Below are 16,356 nucleotides of genomic sequence, written 5' to 3'. Positions count from 1 at the left end.
AAAATCATATTTACATTGCTGGTAGGTTATCATTGCACAAATTAACACACTCTCTACGTTTAAAAAAAAAAACGAAAAATTAGAAGAGTTCTAAACTAATTATTTAGAACTGTCTTCACTGTATCTAGCGCACACACTCTCAACAAGGAGCTGTTAACATCATTGTTTCTAAAGGAATTAAAGCCACAGCTTCACTGTAAATAGAGAAACGCGGCAAAACGGTGGTAATTCATACATACACAGCCTCTCTCTCTCGCCCTATCTCATAAATGAACACTTGATGAATTACACTTTTCTGAGAATAGAATATTGAAGTGGAGATCGCTAAACTGCAAGCTAACCAGTGTTTTCAGAAAGCAAGCACATTTATCCACAGTGGAGAGAGCGCGCGTACACAGGGTTGCCAGGTTGACAAAGATAAGTAGCACGTTTAGCAGATATTTCCGTATTGCGCAAGTGGGAAACTCTGTTTTAGGGATTACTCTCTTTATATCAGGCAACCCCGGTTGTGTTCCTAAGCGGCCAGATTAAACCTTGTTGTAGCCTATATATTATGCTCTATTCATTATTTTTTAGAAACCTTGCACTTTTCTACTCTGTTTTAAACGTTCTTTTATTCAAATTAAGCGCGGTCCACTGGTGCACACGTGCCACAATATCGATACTGGGACAGCTGTATCGATACTCGTATCGTCAAATCTCTGTGACGATACATCGTCGTATCGATGTATCGAACACAGTACTAATATTTAGTTGTTTTCCTTCACCATCTTGCCTGCTAAGTCCATTTCTCTATGCTTTAGGCTCTGCTCTTGCTGCTAGCGTTTGCAAAAAGATTACAGGCCGCCTCACAAGTGCCATTGCCAAGCAGGAGGACGTCTCAGTTCAGCTGGAAGCATTGGACATCATGGCAGACATGCTGTGCAGGTATGTCAGACGAGCCATGTGATGACTGCTGTTTTTGTTTATACCAATTGTGCTTTTGAGTGCACATGGGTTCCTGCCCGGTAATTTCTGGATGTGTTTATGCACATGCATCTCCCCTCTGTGACAGTTCTCAGTTCACTGAGCAGAATATTCTTGTAAATCTTTCGGTTTAGAGGCCGACTCTCATCTCTGTTGTATGGTAACTAATGGCAGACTTTGAATTTGTCTTGGGTGATTGCATTTTTCATTTATATTTACATTCATGCATTAGGAAGAAGCTTTTATCCTGCTTGTGTGTTCCTTGGGAAATTGAATACACAAGCGTGCCATTGCTAAGGTCCTAAACTACAAATTAAAATGCATCGTGGGATAAAATGTGCCCTTTTTTATAATGTAAATAAAAGAAATTTGCTCTATATGTTATATGCTTTAGAAATAGTAAGAGTATTATTTTAGTATTCCATATTTCCTGTCTAATAAAGAGGCAAAATTTGTGGTCATTATGTGGTCTTTGCAACAAATTCTTCTTCTTTTTCTTACATTGTTTGTGTTCATTCACCCAGACAAGGTGGCCTCTTAGTGAATTTTCATCCTTCCATTCTGAGCTGTCTGCTGCCTCAATTGACAAGCCCTCGCCTGGCAGTGAGAAAGAGGACCATCATAGCCCTGGGACATCTGGTCATGAGCTGTGGAAACCTGGTCTTTGTGGACCTCATCGAGCACTTACTATCCGAGCTCTCACGCAACGAATCTATGTCAACCACGCGCACTTACATCCAGTGTATTGCTGCCATCAGCAGACAAGCTGGCCACAGAATTGGTGAGGCTCCCCCTTTGTTACAGACCTCAGTTAACTTAATGTCTTCAGGGTTCAAGACCTCATCTCAGTTACTCTTTAAGTGCTGAAAGCAATTTTACTGTGCACTTATTGAAGCCATCAACTGTGATCTTCTCATACAGCTATTAGTTTCACCACTGATGCTGTAATTTAGCCTTCGCTGGAATGAGCTAAAGCAAACCAAAGCTGTCCTCAAGGATCTTTAAATGGTGTAATTATTACAATAGTTTTTTTTTTTTTTTTTGCAGAAAGCATAGAGTAAATACATTTGTGTAATGAAATCTTCCCCTCCTAAGTATTGCCTTTTTTAGCGCAGTTCTCCCTGGCTTGATCTTGAAGGCTGGAGTCCTTTCTTATGATAGAAAATGTTTAGCTCAAAATTGAGGTCACCAGCATTGACACTGAATCTTGATTACATTTCACTTTATGAATGCTCAGGCTGATGAGCAGTAGAAGTTATTCAGGCCGATGTGTGCCATCTTTCCCCTCCAGTTTTGCATTGACAGGAAAGATTTTGACAACATTCAAAGATATTTTGTTGATTTCTCTTTTCCACAGTTTTTAATAACTGATACAATAATATAACACGTTAAAGTTGTCCTTAATTATTCAAAAGTTTGACTATTTTATAAAAATCCACTCTCAAAGCACAGTTGTATAGGGAGTATATGCTTGAAGGCAACTCTCCTTGGAATTTGACCGAACAAATTGCCAGAATGTTATTTTGTGACAAGAGATGGAACAATCTCCAGTACGGTCATTATTACACTTCACCTTGTCATCAACATTGTTCCATTGGTGTGCTGCTAAGGCAGGCCATTTGACACAAATGAAATGAAGCGAAAAGTCATTTAGGTTTGCTGCTGTGGTGCACCATTTCCCCCATCAGCCAATTACCGCCTACATTTGATGAAACAAAGACAGCTGCGATTTAAGATGCGTAAGATTACTTCAGTGGAATGCACTCAAAGTTGTTTTGTAGCTATCTCTTGTGCTACTGTTTTAATTAAGTCTTTGTCATCTTAAGATTGTTTCTTTGATTGTGCTGAACACAGCAAGGCCTTTATCTTGCAGCTTTCCGAACTCATTTATATTTCTCAATGAATTATTGCAGTTTGATGTTAAGTTTTGTAACCCAGCAGATCTGTCTGATGTGCGTGTAATGATGGTAAATGACAACTTGTTGGTTTTATCTTGCAGGTGAGTACTTGGAGAAGATCATCCCGTTGGTGGTGAAGTTCTGCAATGTTGATGACGATGAACTGAGGGAATATTGCATACAAGCTTTCGAGTCTTTCGTAAGGAGGTCAGTCTACATCTCCATCTAACCGTTGATACCAGATGATATTAAATTGATTCACATGATATTATAATGTATGAGTTATTGGAGTTATTTTGTAATGACTACACTATTTAGTTTTTTTTTTTGTGAGTAGTAGTAGTATAAATTATAAGATTACCAACAAAAATATAGCAGATGATAAACCAAGTTTCACTTTTGCATGACTTGATGTGAACTGATGTTTTGTGTAATAAAAAAAAAACTCTTATTGACTATGATTCGCAGGTGTCCGAAGGAAGTCTACCCACATGTCCCAACAGTCATTAGCATCTGTCTTAAGTATCTGACCTATGACCCCAACTACAACTATGACGATGAGGATGAAGATGAGAATGCAATGGATGCCGACGGTGTAGACGAAGATTATCAAGGTATGAGGCGGGGCTCATTTCTCTTCTCTGTCTGAGGGAAGAAGGATTTATTCTCTCTCCTGAACCAAAAGTCTGTTTAGCTGTAAGTTACCAGCTCAGTTAATTAGTTCTGGTGTGTGGTAGCCTCTTCTGGTGGCATGACAATAATAAAAACCCTTGGGTTTATTTCTCCACGTTTTTGGGGAAAACCATTAGTGACTTTGAAAGCAGCATCTTGATAATGCAGCTGTTGGAGAGGCAGTCTGTCCCTGTATGAGGACTGAAAAGTTGGACATCTGTAGAGACTGCCAGACAATCAGAAATTAGCTTGTTATTGGAATGAATGGACGATGGCGACTTGTCCGGTCTAGCAGCTTTGAATAATGCTTAAGCCTTCATAGCCTTCATAGAAATTGGCTCTGAGATTGGGGTTGGGGGGTACTGATTGTCCTGTAATGTCTAGACAGGCTTAAACGTTTGCCACCATTCGTCTGTTACCTTAGAGATTGTCAAGCAGGCACCTTTTGACTCCCCTAAATGCTTGTGCTTAGCATGGCATGCCACTTTCTGTGACACAGGTTGTGCATTCTCTGAATGAAAATGCTTTTATAACCATTAGTGCTCTGAAGCACAGCTGAGTTTGGATGTGCTTAGTGTTGCATGTTGAAAGTCTTGGAATGAAGTGTTTCATGTGGAAGTATGGTTGAAGAAATGCAGGTTGCAGGAGCAGTCAGTAATGACAAGCCCTGTCCAAAAGCTTGAGTTTGACATCCACTGCCTTCATGAATGCCTTTGGTATACTTGATCTTTTCTGGCATCAAAAATGTTTAATCTCAGCCAATACTGGAGTGTTGTTTTCATCCATAAATCATATTCATACCTATTTGTTGTTTTCTTTTCAATAACTGATTGTGCTGACTGCGCACTAGCTTGTAAGCAGCCTTGGGAGGCTCAAACAGTTTGGCAGCAGATATGAGGGTACATTTGTTTTCCTCTCAGAAGCCCACGCTCTTTGTGTTGCTGAAGCAGAGGGTTCAGGGGACAAACTTGTTGGCCTGTATGTTCAACAGTGTCTGAGTGTTAACAGAAATTCTTTTCAGGGCTGCTAGCTTGGAACTGAAGTACCCACGCCATCTATTGTGAACAATATGGATTGTAGCAGTTTATTCAAATAAGCGACTGTGATTATGATATCATCTAACTCATGTGATCCAAACAGGAAGTGATGATGAGTACAGTGACGATGACGACATGAGTTGGAAAGTGAGGAGAGCAGCAGCAAAGTGCTTGGATGCCGTGGTGAGCACACGACATGAGATGTTACCGGAGTTCTACCGCACTGTTTCTCCAGCGCTCATTGCCCGCTTTAAAGAGCGGGAAGAAAACGTCAAGGCAGATGTTTTCCATGCCTACCTGTCCTTACTCAAGCAAACACGCCCTGCCCAGAGCTGGCTCTGTGACCCGGATGCCATGGAACAGGGAGAAACTCCTCTTACAATGCTTCAAAGTCAGGTAGGGAGAGATATACTTGTTTTTAATCTAGTACTGCTAGTTTATACAGACACACAGATACATTCCTTTGTATCATTGCAATATACTGTGGAGAGTATTTGTAGACAGTAACAACATTACTTCATACTCTTGGGCTTTCTAATTATGTAAGTTTATTTATAAGGGTGATATTTTGTGTGCCTTTGCAGGTGTCCATGATAGTAAAAGCACTGCACAAACAGATGAAGGAGAAAAGTGTTAAGACCCGGCAGTGCTGCTTCAACATGCTGACAGAACTAGTGAACGTGCTGCCAGGGGCCCTGACGCAGCATATTCCTGTTCTCATCCCAGGTATGTGCCGCAGGCAAGCTACTAAATGTTAAAGAGAGTAGAGTCATTCCATCCATTATCATATGCTTAATTTTTGACAAGGTTGATCAGCATTTTACCTGTGACATTTTTAAAAGCTCAATGGTGTAAACCTTGGAATGATAAAGATTTTTGGTTTGGTTGGAAATTGCATGTAGCCATTATGTTGTGCATTTGGAGTGACTTTGTAAATTTTATTCCATCTAGGAATCATATTTTCTCTCAACGATAAGTCAAGCTCTTCAAATCTGAAGATAGATGCCCTGTCTTGCTTGTATGTGATCCTGTGCAACCATCAGCCTCAAGTCTTCCACCCCCATGTTCAGGCTATAGTGCCTCCTGTAGTTGCTTGTGTGGGTGATCCCTTTTATAAGATCACCTCTGAAGCACTGCTGGTTACCCAGCAGTTGGTCAAAGTCATTAGGCCCCTGGATCAAACAGATGTTTTTGATGCCTCGCCATACATTTCTGACCTTTTTGCTTGCACCATTAAAAGGCTGAAGGCAGCAGATATCGACCAGGAAGTTAAAGAGCGAGCTATTTCTTGTATGGGGCAAATTATCTGCAACCTTGGTGATAGCCTTGGTGCAGACCTACCAGGCACTCTCCACATCTTCCTAGAGCGACTAAAGAATGAGATAACAAGGCTGACCACCGTCAAAGCTCTCACACTCATCGCAGGGTCACCGCTGAAGATCAACCTTAGGCCCATCTTGGGTGAGGCTGTTCCCATTCTTGCCTCCTTCCTACGAAAGAACCAACGAGCGTTGAAACTAAGCACACTGGCTGCACTGGACATTCTGGTCAAGAACTACAGCGATAGTGTAACACCGGCCATGATTGACGCTGTACTGGCTGAGCTGCCACCTCTTATCAATGAAAGCGATATGCATGTCTCCCAGATGGCTATTAGCTTCCTCACGACCCTTGCACGAGTCCACCCCGACTCGCTGTCTAAGATAAGTGGCTCTATTTTGGCTGAACTCATAGCTTTGGTTCGTTCACCGTTGCTGCAAGGTGGCGCTCTTAGCGCCATGCTGGAATTCTTCCAGGCTCTTGTAGCTACGGGAACTGCCAGCTTGGGCTACATGGACCTGCTACGTATGCTAACAGGTCCTGTGTATGCCCAGAGTACAGCGCTCACCCATAAGCAATCCTACTACTCCATTGCAAAGTGCGTGGCCGCTCTTACCCGCGCTTGTCCTAAAGAGGGCCCTGCAGTGGTGGGACAGTTCATTCAAGATGTGAAGAACTCACGCTCCACTGACTCCATCCGATTGCTGGCTCTGCTTTCCCTTGGAGAGGTCGGCCATCACGTTGATCTGAGCGGTCAGCCTGAGCTGAAAACAGTCATTCTGGATGCCTTCTCTTCAGCCAGCGAAGAGGTCAAATCAGCAGCTTCATATGCGTTAGGCAGCATCAGCGTGGGGAACCTCCCGGAGTACCTACCCTTTGTCCTGCAAGAGATCTCTGGCCAACCCAAGCGACAGTACCTGCTGTTGCACTCTCTCAAGGAAATCATCAGCTCTGCCTCGGTGGCAGGGATTAAACCGTATGTTGAAAATGTGTGGGCGCTGTTGCTCAAACACTGCGAGTGTACAGAAGAAGGCACAAGGAACGTGGTAGCTGAATGTCTGGGAAAGTTAACACTCATCGACCCAGAGACTCTTCTGCCCAGGCTAAAAGGCTATCTCTTATCAGGTGATTGTCAAACTCTGCCTGTTAATTATGTATCAAAAAGACTTTGTTAAATTAAAATTGAATTACTATTTAGATGGTTTTTATATCACAAATTGTTTCTTATAAATCTCAGCGTTTTGATTGAAGTGTTCTCTTTCTCCCCAGGATCATCTTATGCCAGGAGCTCTGTAGTCACAGCTGTTAAATTCACAATTTCTGATCACCCACAGACAATTGACCCCCTTCTTAAAAACTGCATAGGCAAGTGCTGTTATCAGTTGGTTTTCTCCTTTTGGAAATATATTTTTTTTCTCTTACTCCAAGTTCAAATTTTGAATTTTGTCCAGAACACATTTTAGAACTGGTTTTAATTTTAGTTTTTTTTTTTTTAATACTTCTAGGGGATTTCTTGAAAACATTGGAAGATCCAGACCTCAATGTACGAAGAGTGGCTCTAGTTACCTTCAACTCTGCAGCTCATAACAAACCTTCTCTTATTCGAGACCTGTTGGATACAGTTCTCCCTCATTTGTACAATGAGACCAAAGTGCGCAAGGATTTAATCAGAGAGGTAATCTGCCCTTTGTCCACAGCCCTTTGCTTTACTGTCTTTTTAAAACCTCAAAGCTCAGTGACACCTGTCTCTTTCTAGGTTGAGATGGGTCCGTTCAAACACACAGTGGACGATGGTCTGGACATCCGGAAGGCTGCATTTGAATGCATGTACACTCTATTAGACAGTTGCCTTGATAGACTTGACATCTTTGAGTTCTTAAACCATGTTGAAGACGGACTTAAAGACCATTACGATATCAAGGTAAGTCATCAAACTCGACCCATGAATCTTTCATGAGACACAGGCTTTTTGCCATGCAGATCATTTAGCGAGCACAGATGATGAAAGAGTGAATTGATTAACAGAGATTCAGTGTGCGGTCATCAAAGGCATAGATGCATAATGCAACAGACATGGTCCAACTTTATTTTAAATGTACTTATTACCAGGTGTACTTGCATCATAATGAAGCAGGAGCATTAACTACTATTTTAATGCAATTGAGGACTTTGTGCTAGAAAATATGTAGTTTTATACGATTAATTTGTTTACCTATACACTTTTAACAGGAATTATCAAATGATCATGTATTTACCTAGCAAGCCATGGGTATTTGATAGTTACAAGGAACTTTAGTGGGACCAAACGTATCTGCGTAGATTCATTATTCACAAAGGTTTATAGCTCTTTTTGCTCTATTAATGTGTTTACAGATGCTGACGTTCCTCATGCTGGCTAGATTATCTAGTCTGTGTCCCAGTGCAGTGTTACAGAGGTTGGACAGACTTGTAGAGCCGCTTAGGGCGACATGCACCACAAAGGTAAGCAAAATATTCCGCAAACACCAAAATCAGACATAGTGCCGTTTCTTTGTATGACATTAGAGGAAATCTGAATTGAGCTGCATCTGTGGTTTCCATAGTGGGTGAAAGTTTGAATTCAGTTTGCAATATTTGCCAATCCTGTTCCCCCTTTTTCTCAACAGTTCCTCTTTTTCTCAGTTATCACAGACTACTGGAAAGGTCATCAAATAGTGATGCCAATTCATTGGTCAAAAAAGTGAGAGTCCTTTGATTTCTAATTGTTCTTTCTCAGGTAAAAGCCAACTCTGTGAAGCAGGAGTTTGAGAAGCAGGACGAGCTCAAACGATCTGCCATGCGGGCAGTAGTGGCCTTGCTAACCATCCCAGAGGCAGAGAAGAGCCCCCTAATGAGCGAGTTCCAATCTCAAATCAGCTCCAACCCTGAGCTGGCTGCCATCTTTGACAGCATCCAGAGGGACTCCTCCAGCGCCAACATGGAATCCATGGACACCAGTTAAACGACTAAGACAACGTACCCGTTACCGTCGCTCTTGAGAAAACCCACAAAGAAAACCAACCCTGGGGGACCCTTGTATTGTTCCATGCATTGCACTGAATCAAAAATAGGAGGAAAACAAAATCTAAAATTAAGAAAAGAAAAAAACTAATGAAAAGAGAGACATTCGTTCTCTTAAGCTTCAAAGCTTCCCATAGAGCTAGTTTAATTTACCACAATATTCTTGTTTAGTGTGCGGGTCTCTTTTTAAGGATATCTGTATGTTGGGGAAAGGAACACCATCATAGATCTCACCGTATAGCTGACCCATGGGTGACTGAAGTTTGAATCTGATGCCCTGGAAAGCAGTGTGTAGAATACACACAGTCTAGGTTTATTGGTGTAGTCATGTACGGACTGCGTTCTACATCCATTAAAATATGACCGTATGGCAATGTTCCTCCTTAAGAAATCAATAAAAGGTCCATTGCCTGCATCTAAATGTCATTTTATGGTCCTTCAAGTTCAGTTAAGAACCATAATAATGGCTGATGCCTATTACGCACAAAAAATGACAAGAGCTGGCTGAAAGGGCCAGTTCCAATTTGCTTTACTGACTTTATAGGTGTTCTTGTTACATTTAGCACTTTTGAAGAAGAACTACTCTGGATTTGAAAAAGGTTAGTAGCATCACTTTTGTTTGAGGCTTTTTGTACCTCATCTACATTTCATTTAAGTTGTCTCTGAAATAGTACATTTGGTTGCAGATAAATTCCGATCACAAGTCCATACACGTTTTCCATTATCTTTCATATTATTAATCTTTCATAAATTATTTTTTTAAAGGAACTGTTGTACCAAAAATTACATTCCATTCTCTTAACAAAATCGAGCGTTAGAACATTTTCTGTGTTACTATGACCCCCAACCCCCCCAGGCAATTTTATGAGCCGATAATGCATACTGCTATTGTTACTACTTTAATTCACAAGTTCTTAAAAAAAAAAAAAAAAAACGAGCACGTATGGGGCAAGATACGCCCAGTATGTACGCCCTCTACATGTTCGTTTTATTGAGAACTTTCTAAATAATAAAGTTATGACACGCCCAGTATGCTTTGTCGGCACAAACAATTGCTTTGGAGGGCATGTTCTGTGGGTCATATTTCCATAACAAAACAACAGAAAATGTTCTAATGCAGGACCTAGTCGGCTCTGCCGTCTGCCCTCACTCATTCCATATTGCTCATTAGAAAAACAAAGCAACACTGCAAAGGTCATCGACTCTACCTATGCATGGTGAAGAAGCCCAGGCAATTCTTTTCTATAAGCTTGCAAAAACTAAAATATCAGTATTTCAACATGCCATGGTGGACAAACAGGCTAACCTGTGAGCAGAAGAGTCAAAAACTGGGTTTTGAACTGCGTCTACCAGGGTGCTGGAAGCATGAAAGTACATTAGCAGTTTGTCATCGCTTAAATGAACCCACTTCCAATTTGCACGCTAATGAGTCACGCAAATGCTATTAAAGGCCAATTTGCAGTGGCCTGATTTGCATCAGAGGTGTGAGCGCTAATGCACAGCCGTGATCATTTGCTCATCAGGACAGATGTAGGCCAAGGTGTCCTCCATGTTAATGTTATTAGATAAAGGTAAATAGATATTTCCATGAGTATTCCATTAAATTTTGTATCACAGAAAGTTGTCGACATTTCAACCAATTCTACGTTTAAAAAGCTTGCTTTCTAAAAAAAAAAAAAAAAAAGACAATAAAAAGCCTGTGGCACACAGCCTCCCTCTTCCAAACTGTGTATATGTGATCATATCATTTTGAGCAAGCCAAAAAAGGCTAATCTTCATTATAGATGAAATGTGTTTTGTAATGATGACGAAGTGTTTGTCTGCACTGCCCTATGGGAGATCACAGCAGGAGGCCGTAAAAAGCACACTGCAGATTAATGCTTCCCTACTGCTGACAGATCCTTCATGGCCTGCTGAGCAGCTGCTTGTAGCTGCTTTAAAGCCTGAAGCTTAATGTTTCACCTCTAAGTTGGATTTAAACAATGCAAGGAGACCTCACCCCCTAAAGAGGAATATAACTCATATCATCTCACTAATGACGCTTACACTAGCTACATGCAGAGTAAAGCCTCATGGCAAATGTCTGTATTTTGAGGCAGTTTCTCAGGATTGGAGAGCATGATTATTGTTGCTTTTTTGGGGTATGTCATGAGCTGATTCTGTGGCCAGGAAACCAACGTCAAAAGTTAAGCGAGTCCTCGTCTTTTACTGTGTTGTATAATAATCTGTATTATTTTGAGTCACTGTTTGTTTTGTTTGCTCTGATATTAATGGCCCTATGCAAATCATTTCACAAAAAGGGGTTGTTCTCAACTCTGTGTGGGGTTCCAGGACAGAACCAGCCACCAGCCAATCAGCAGCTGAGAGCTGTGTTGTCTTTGATTTTGACTGGTCTGTTAGGGTGGTCATGGTAATGTCCTGATTTCAGTCGTTTTGACTGTCCTTAGTATGAGGCGGCAGCCAGCCTTTCCACTGAGCGGTCTTGTTTTCTGCATGTCTGTGGTAAGTTTTACAAGATTTATCTTTAACAGATGTTTTTCGAAAGTCATCCTGACACCAAAAACAGGATATTTGGCTTACTCTAAGGTACTTTTGTTGCACTTTCAAGAACTTCAAATGTTCAAATAAGTGTTTTTATCAGAACTGGGAGGTGCACATGGCGGTGTTACAAATCTGTGCTAAATGGTGTGTATTTTATTACAATATTATTTTATCTGTTGTTGGCTGCAATGCTAGAATACACTAATTTCTTTAGTTTCCATGCTAAATCATCTTTAATCTGTCACTGACAAATATCAAATGGAGAAAAAGGAAATTTGAGGTTTAGGGAAATGGGCAGGCGTACAAGCTTTATATTTCATGGTGGATTGTGTGTTTGATTGATATCTGAAAGCATGAGATTGATTTAAAACAATCCTGATGTATCAGTAGATGAATTATCTCCACTGTGGCCGAAAATATATTTTCAATGCACATGCATTGAATTTCTGCAATGAATCACCTATTTATATGTTAATAGACTTCTTGAAGACTAATGGATTTCTTGAAATCCTGTTGGTAAAGATAAGAGCTGAATTATTGGTCAAGAATATCTTTAATTAAACAATTATTTATAGGAGGGAGAGGTTTAGTAGTATTGATTAAAGTGTATTTGGTAATTATGTATCTTGGATTTTTGTCTTTGTCATCTAACAACTTGTTCTCTTTAAGGGTAAATAAGAATCAGGATGGGCTTTTCTGTCAAAGGCTTTCCTATGGATGGGAATGGAGACTGGTAATATTTTCTGTGCTGTTAATATGCAACAAGAATGCAAATATTTAAAAATAATATTTATGTTGCAATACATTCCCGTATATGGTTATAGAAACATTTAGTATGTTACAAACAGAACAAACAGTAAAATAACCATTTATATAGCTAACATCACAGTTGAGGTTACTTTCAAAGTAAATATATCAAATCTTATTTATATCACTTGCTCTGTCAACAGGCCCTCCAAAAAAATTAGGAAACACAGAAGTCGGTCACCTTTTCGTGATGTTTCACCTGTACCATCGCATTTCTCAGAACCCGCCTCATGCTTGCAACACAGGGTAAAACTACAGAATCATTAAGACCACTGACCATTAAACTCTATATTTGACAATTGTCCCTGGTAGCCATCACCCATAATAAAGCAATTTCAACGTATGTCCATTTACTTGGAAAGTATGCATGTAATAAATGGGATAATGTCGCAAAATAAACACCTTGGTACATAATGAACCTGTTCAACCTGTCATGATTTATTTTGCAATAATGACCTGCTGACTGTACATTATATCACACATGATATGGCAGCTAGAACATCCTATGGACATATGAGCTAATTCTGCTTGTTTTGCATAGGATGTTATTGCCAGCCTTCCCTGTCTCCCTGGTGTAAAGGGGCCACTCAGGGATGAAGATGACGATGACGATGTTCGGAGTCACAAGAGCTTGCCAGCGGTAATGACAGGATTAACCCTCCAACCCAGAGAAAAGAGGTCATACAGACAATCTAAGAATCACATCACATCCGGTTTACCCCCTCTCATAAGCGCCAGGTACTAAATACAGTTCATTCCATATAACTGGTTCCCTTTGTAAGCAACGTTTTAACAAAATAATTCACCCTCAAGTTCTAAATCTGAATTACTCCTGTAATACAGACACCACTAATTGATTACCAATGTCAATACTCAATGGCATAATATGCTCAGTGCTGGTATAAACACATGATTACCAGGTGCAGTTTGATTGTGAGAGGCACTGGATGCAAAACTGTCCCCAAACTCCCACCAATCACTAAATCCAGGAATACTTGGAAGGAAACAGACCCCCCAAGACCACCTTGTAGGTCTGGATGCAGGTATTGCCACCTTTTTCCCTTAAAATGCTAGCGTATGCTAGTACATTTCAAGTACATTTTATTTTACTTTATAAAAATTAAAGTCACACCACTGTGGACTTAAAACCATAAGCTCATAGATCAAATCAACCATCTATTGACTGGCCATCTAAATCCTGGCGATAAGAACAGGACTTTGCAGCAGAATTCAATGCCCTTAGCTTTTGGGCTGGAGGAATGATAAGTTCTTTCACACTTGTCACTGTGTAGGCAGGAGACTCTTTTTTCATGGTTTCACTTCGTTCTGCATTTAGGGCGCTGTTAAAATCACAGAACAAAAATGAAAAGGCACAGTCAATATCTTGCCCGGCAGATATGTGCAGAGTAATTTTCTGCTTATTAATGATTTAAAGCCTGGTTAGTCTTGGCGTCACGTGGGCAAGTATTTTTCTGCTTTGCTCATTTATTTGAGGCTGTGAGGTGTGAGGGAGAGAGAGCAGAGTTCAGCGCTGAGAACTGAGAGGGAGAGCGAGGGCATTTAGATTTCTATTTACTACTATCAGCCCCCACAGCTGGGCTAATAAACTGAAATTAAAGTGTCCCAATAAAGTGGAATTACACAGAGCAACCAACAGCTCAGTCAGGTCTGCTTGTAAAGTGCAAAAAGTATGTTTAAATGCCTCACTTTGGTAGATATGGGACTTAAGAGCAATAAGGTTCAGATGTCTATGCTTGCCTGAACCATTACTGATAAATACGTTTAGTAACTGAAATGGTAATTGAATTTGGATCTTAATGTGATTGAAAACCTGATAACCTTTCCTGTAGTGGAACTTTCTGTGGTGCACCCATAGCTAACTATGCAGACAAGGATTTGCAATATATAGTGATAATATGGTGATATCATTTCAGAAAAAAAGAATGCTTTAGCTAAATATGTGATGGATGATTCTGGACCATTTTCATCGATTTCCTCTTGAAGCTATAGACTTTGTGTTTGTGTTATAGATTTGTGTCGCTTGTCTGAACCAAGTTTCTGACATTCATACTAAAAAGGCAAACTCTGCCACTAAACCTTTCTCTCTTTAATCTGTAAATTTCCAAGTTTTTTAGTGCATTGCTATGATGTTGTTAAAGTGTTATGGGTAGTTGTTAGAAAGTTTCTAAGCAGGTACTAGAGTGTTCTGAGCCATTGTTAGTCATTAGCATTGTTAGGTGTTCTGCAGGTTGCCAGGTAGTTGCATACTGGCCCCTAAAGTCTGTATGTTATTCCGGTCATTAGATATAAGACATTAGATACAAGTCTTTGGGATTTTTTCTCCTTATTTATTGTCCACCGGGCAAAAGTATGTTTGCTTAGAAAAGTAATAGCACAAATTCTTGAGCCACTCAATTTGAGTTATCATTCTTCTTTGTAGAACAACATAAATGATGAGCACATGAAACATACCTAAAGTTTTGCAAGACACTAAGCAAGCATCACTAATTACATAGCTGGTGCCAGTCAAAGTGTGCATGCCTGTTAGTTTTATACTGTTTTTAAAAGATTGTAGTATTTAAATGTCTAATTATTCTTATTCTCTTATGAAAAAGGCCGGACAAAATGGAATTCAGTTCAGCTAAACCTATTCATACAAAAATTGTACCTGTCGGGCAGACGTCTCTCTCTGTCAAGGTGCACAGTGTTCAAGGAAATGGGCCCTGCTTGCTTCCTGCCAAAGCCTCTGGAGTGTCCCCGAGATCTCGACTCACTTTCCAAAGTCCTGTAGTGCAGGCAGTGTACCCTATCAGTCCTGACACCATGCAACAGATGAGGCAGACTGACAGAGCGTGCCAGCCCCTGAGGTCTGTGATGAAAAAAGCACCAAACAGAGGAGTATTTCACTGCCCACTGGCGGCCCACATGCTGGAGCCATTTTCTGGGTTCCAGGAGCATCTGTGCCGCCAGATCCTACACTCTCCACTGCCTTATCGTGCAGCTCTGCCACAGGTCCACATTCCTTGTCACCAGGACCAGGTAGATCTGTTACCTGCACACAGGGGCCCATACGGTTCCCTGAGGGAACGCACTGTGGAGCTGTGCAACTCTCAAGGACAGAAACTTCCCAAAATCACCATGACTTGCCCGACACCTTCTCCAAAATACCTGTGCCGCACAGAATTTCAGATGCAGCTTGAAGGATGAACCAAGATGGCTGCAGAGTAAACTGACATGCTTAAAGGGACTTTAGTGCTGCTCAGTGCAGTTCAAAGTTAATATTGCTCTGTGCACAAAGGATTACAAAAAGATCACCAAAGTTCACCAAGATCACCAATTCTTGTTCACGTTAAGAGACAATAAAGCCAAAACAGATGCCTGTGCAATCTCTTGGCACTTTTCCTGATTGCTCAGCGATGATTGGACTCATGGTCATAATGCTCTCCTGTGCACAGCTCAAGTTATTGCTGTATAACCAATCATCTTTCATCTGGTTGCCATGGAAGCCCTAAGGATCATTAAACCGTCGAACTGGACCCTGGGGGCTGCACTGTTCTACAGGTACAGGAAGTGCCTCAGAGGAGCTTTATAAAGTCATGCCATACAATTTCCTGGGTGTTAGGATCCCCAGGTGTAGGAATCATAAGTCTGTCTTACTGAGGAATGTAATAATTTTTCTTTCCCCCACTTTCCATGGCCTTTAATTTCTTCTTTAAAATCAATACAATTTTCTGTTGAGTAGAATCTACTGTGAAATAGGGGGCCAAGGGCAATTTTTACATTTTCCATCATAGCCTGCTACAGATGTATCTGCCATCCTTTGATATAAGAATGTGTATTTGTGTGTATGTGTATATGTTTATCTGCTAGAAGTAACTTTACCATTCATAGACCTATGAGAGAGTAATATTGACTTATTCAAAGAAGTCACCCTCATTACATCACCTATCATAGCAGAGGTTGGGGATAATCAACGTGATCTCATGATAATTCGTATGCATTTTACGTAAAATGTGGTTCTATAAAACGTACATTTACTTACGTTTTTACAGGCACTAAAACGTACAATACTGACG

The 16,356-nt window shown here is 40.6% G+C and overlaps 2 protein-coding genes across 2 annotated transcripts in view; both read left to right on the top strand.

The window, feature by feature from the left end:
- Window positions 1-9,056, top strand: part of cand1 (cullin-associated and neddylation-dissociated 1) — a 13,924-nt gene extending 4,868 nt beyond the window's left edge. Inside the window, exons 4-15 of the mRNA XM_016493921.1 lie at window positions 804-927; window positions 1,491-1,747; window positions 2,966-3,071; window positions 3,333-3,478; window positions 4,677-4,969; window positions 5,158-5,299; window positions 5,525-7,018; window positions 7,163-7,258; window positions 7,399-7,568; window positions 7,650-7,814; window positions 8,267-8,374; window positions 8,649-9,056. Of these exons, the coding sequence (XP_016349407.1) occupies window positions 804-927; window positions 1,491-1,747; window positions 2,966-3,071; window positions 3,333-3,478; window positions 4,677-4,969; window positions 5,158-5,299; window positions 5,525-7,018; window positions 7,163-7,258; window positions 7,399-7,568; window positions 7,650-7,814; window positions 8,267-8,374; window positions 8,649-8,873 (3,326 nt within the window). The 3' untranslated portion in view covers window positions 8,874-9,056. The remainder of the gene's footprint in view (window positions 1-803; window positions 928-1,490; window positions 1,748-2,965; window positions 3,072-3,332; window positions 3,479-4,676; window positions 4,970-5,157; window positions 5,300-5,524; window positions 7,019-7,162; window positions 7,259-7,398; window positions 7,569-7,649; window positions 7,815-8,266; window positions 8,375-8,648) is intronic.
- Window positions 9,057-11,372: 2,316 nt separating this feature from the next.
- LOC107694240 (uncharacterized) lies at window positions 11,373-15,968 on the top strand. The gene is made up of 6 exons (XM_016493879.1): window positions 11,373-11,434; window positions 12,143-12,206; window positions 12,424-12,526; window positions 12,822-13,018; window positions 13,201-13,323; window positions 14,896-15,968. The coding sequence occupies exons 2-6, from the start codon at window positions 12,160-12,162 to the stop codon at window positions 15,485-15,487; spliced, it is 1,062 nt and encodes a 353-aa protein (XP_016349365.1). The 5' UTR covers window positions 11,373-11,434; window positions 12,143-12,159; the 3' UTR covers window positions 15,488-15,968.
- The last annotated feature ends 388 nt before the right edge of the window (window positions 15,969-16,356 follow it).

The sequence above is a fragment of the Sinocyclocheilus anshuiensis genome, unplaced genomic scaffold (genome assembly GCF_001515605.1).
Source record: "Sinocyclocheilus anshuiensis isolate Anshui unplaced genomic scaffold, SAMN03320099.WGS_v1.1 scaffold1316, whole genome shotgun sequence".
NCBI classification, from domain to species: domain Eukaryota; kingdom Metazoa; phylum Chordata; class Actinopteri; order Cypriniformes; family Cyprinidae; genus Sinocyclocheilus; species Sinocyclocheilus anshuiensis.
Note: the sequence above shows the minus strand (reverse complement) of the source record. Positions and strands in the feature narration are given on the sequence as shown.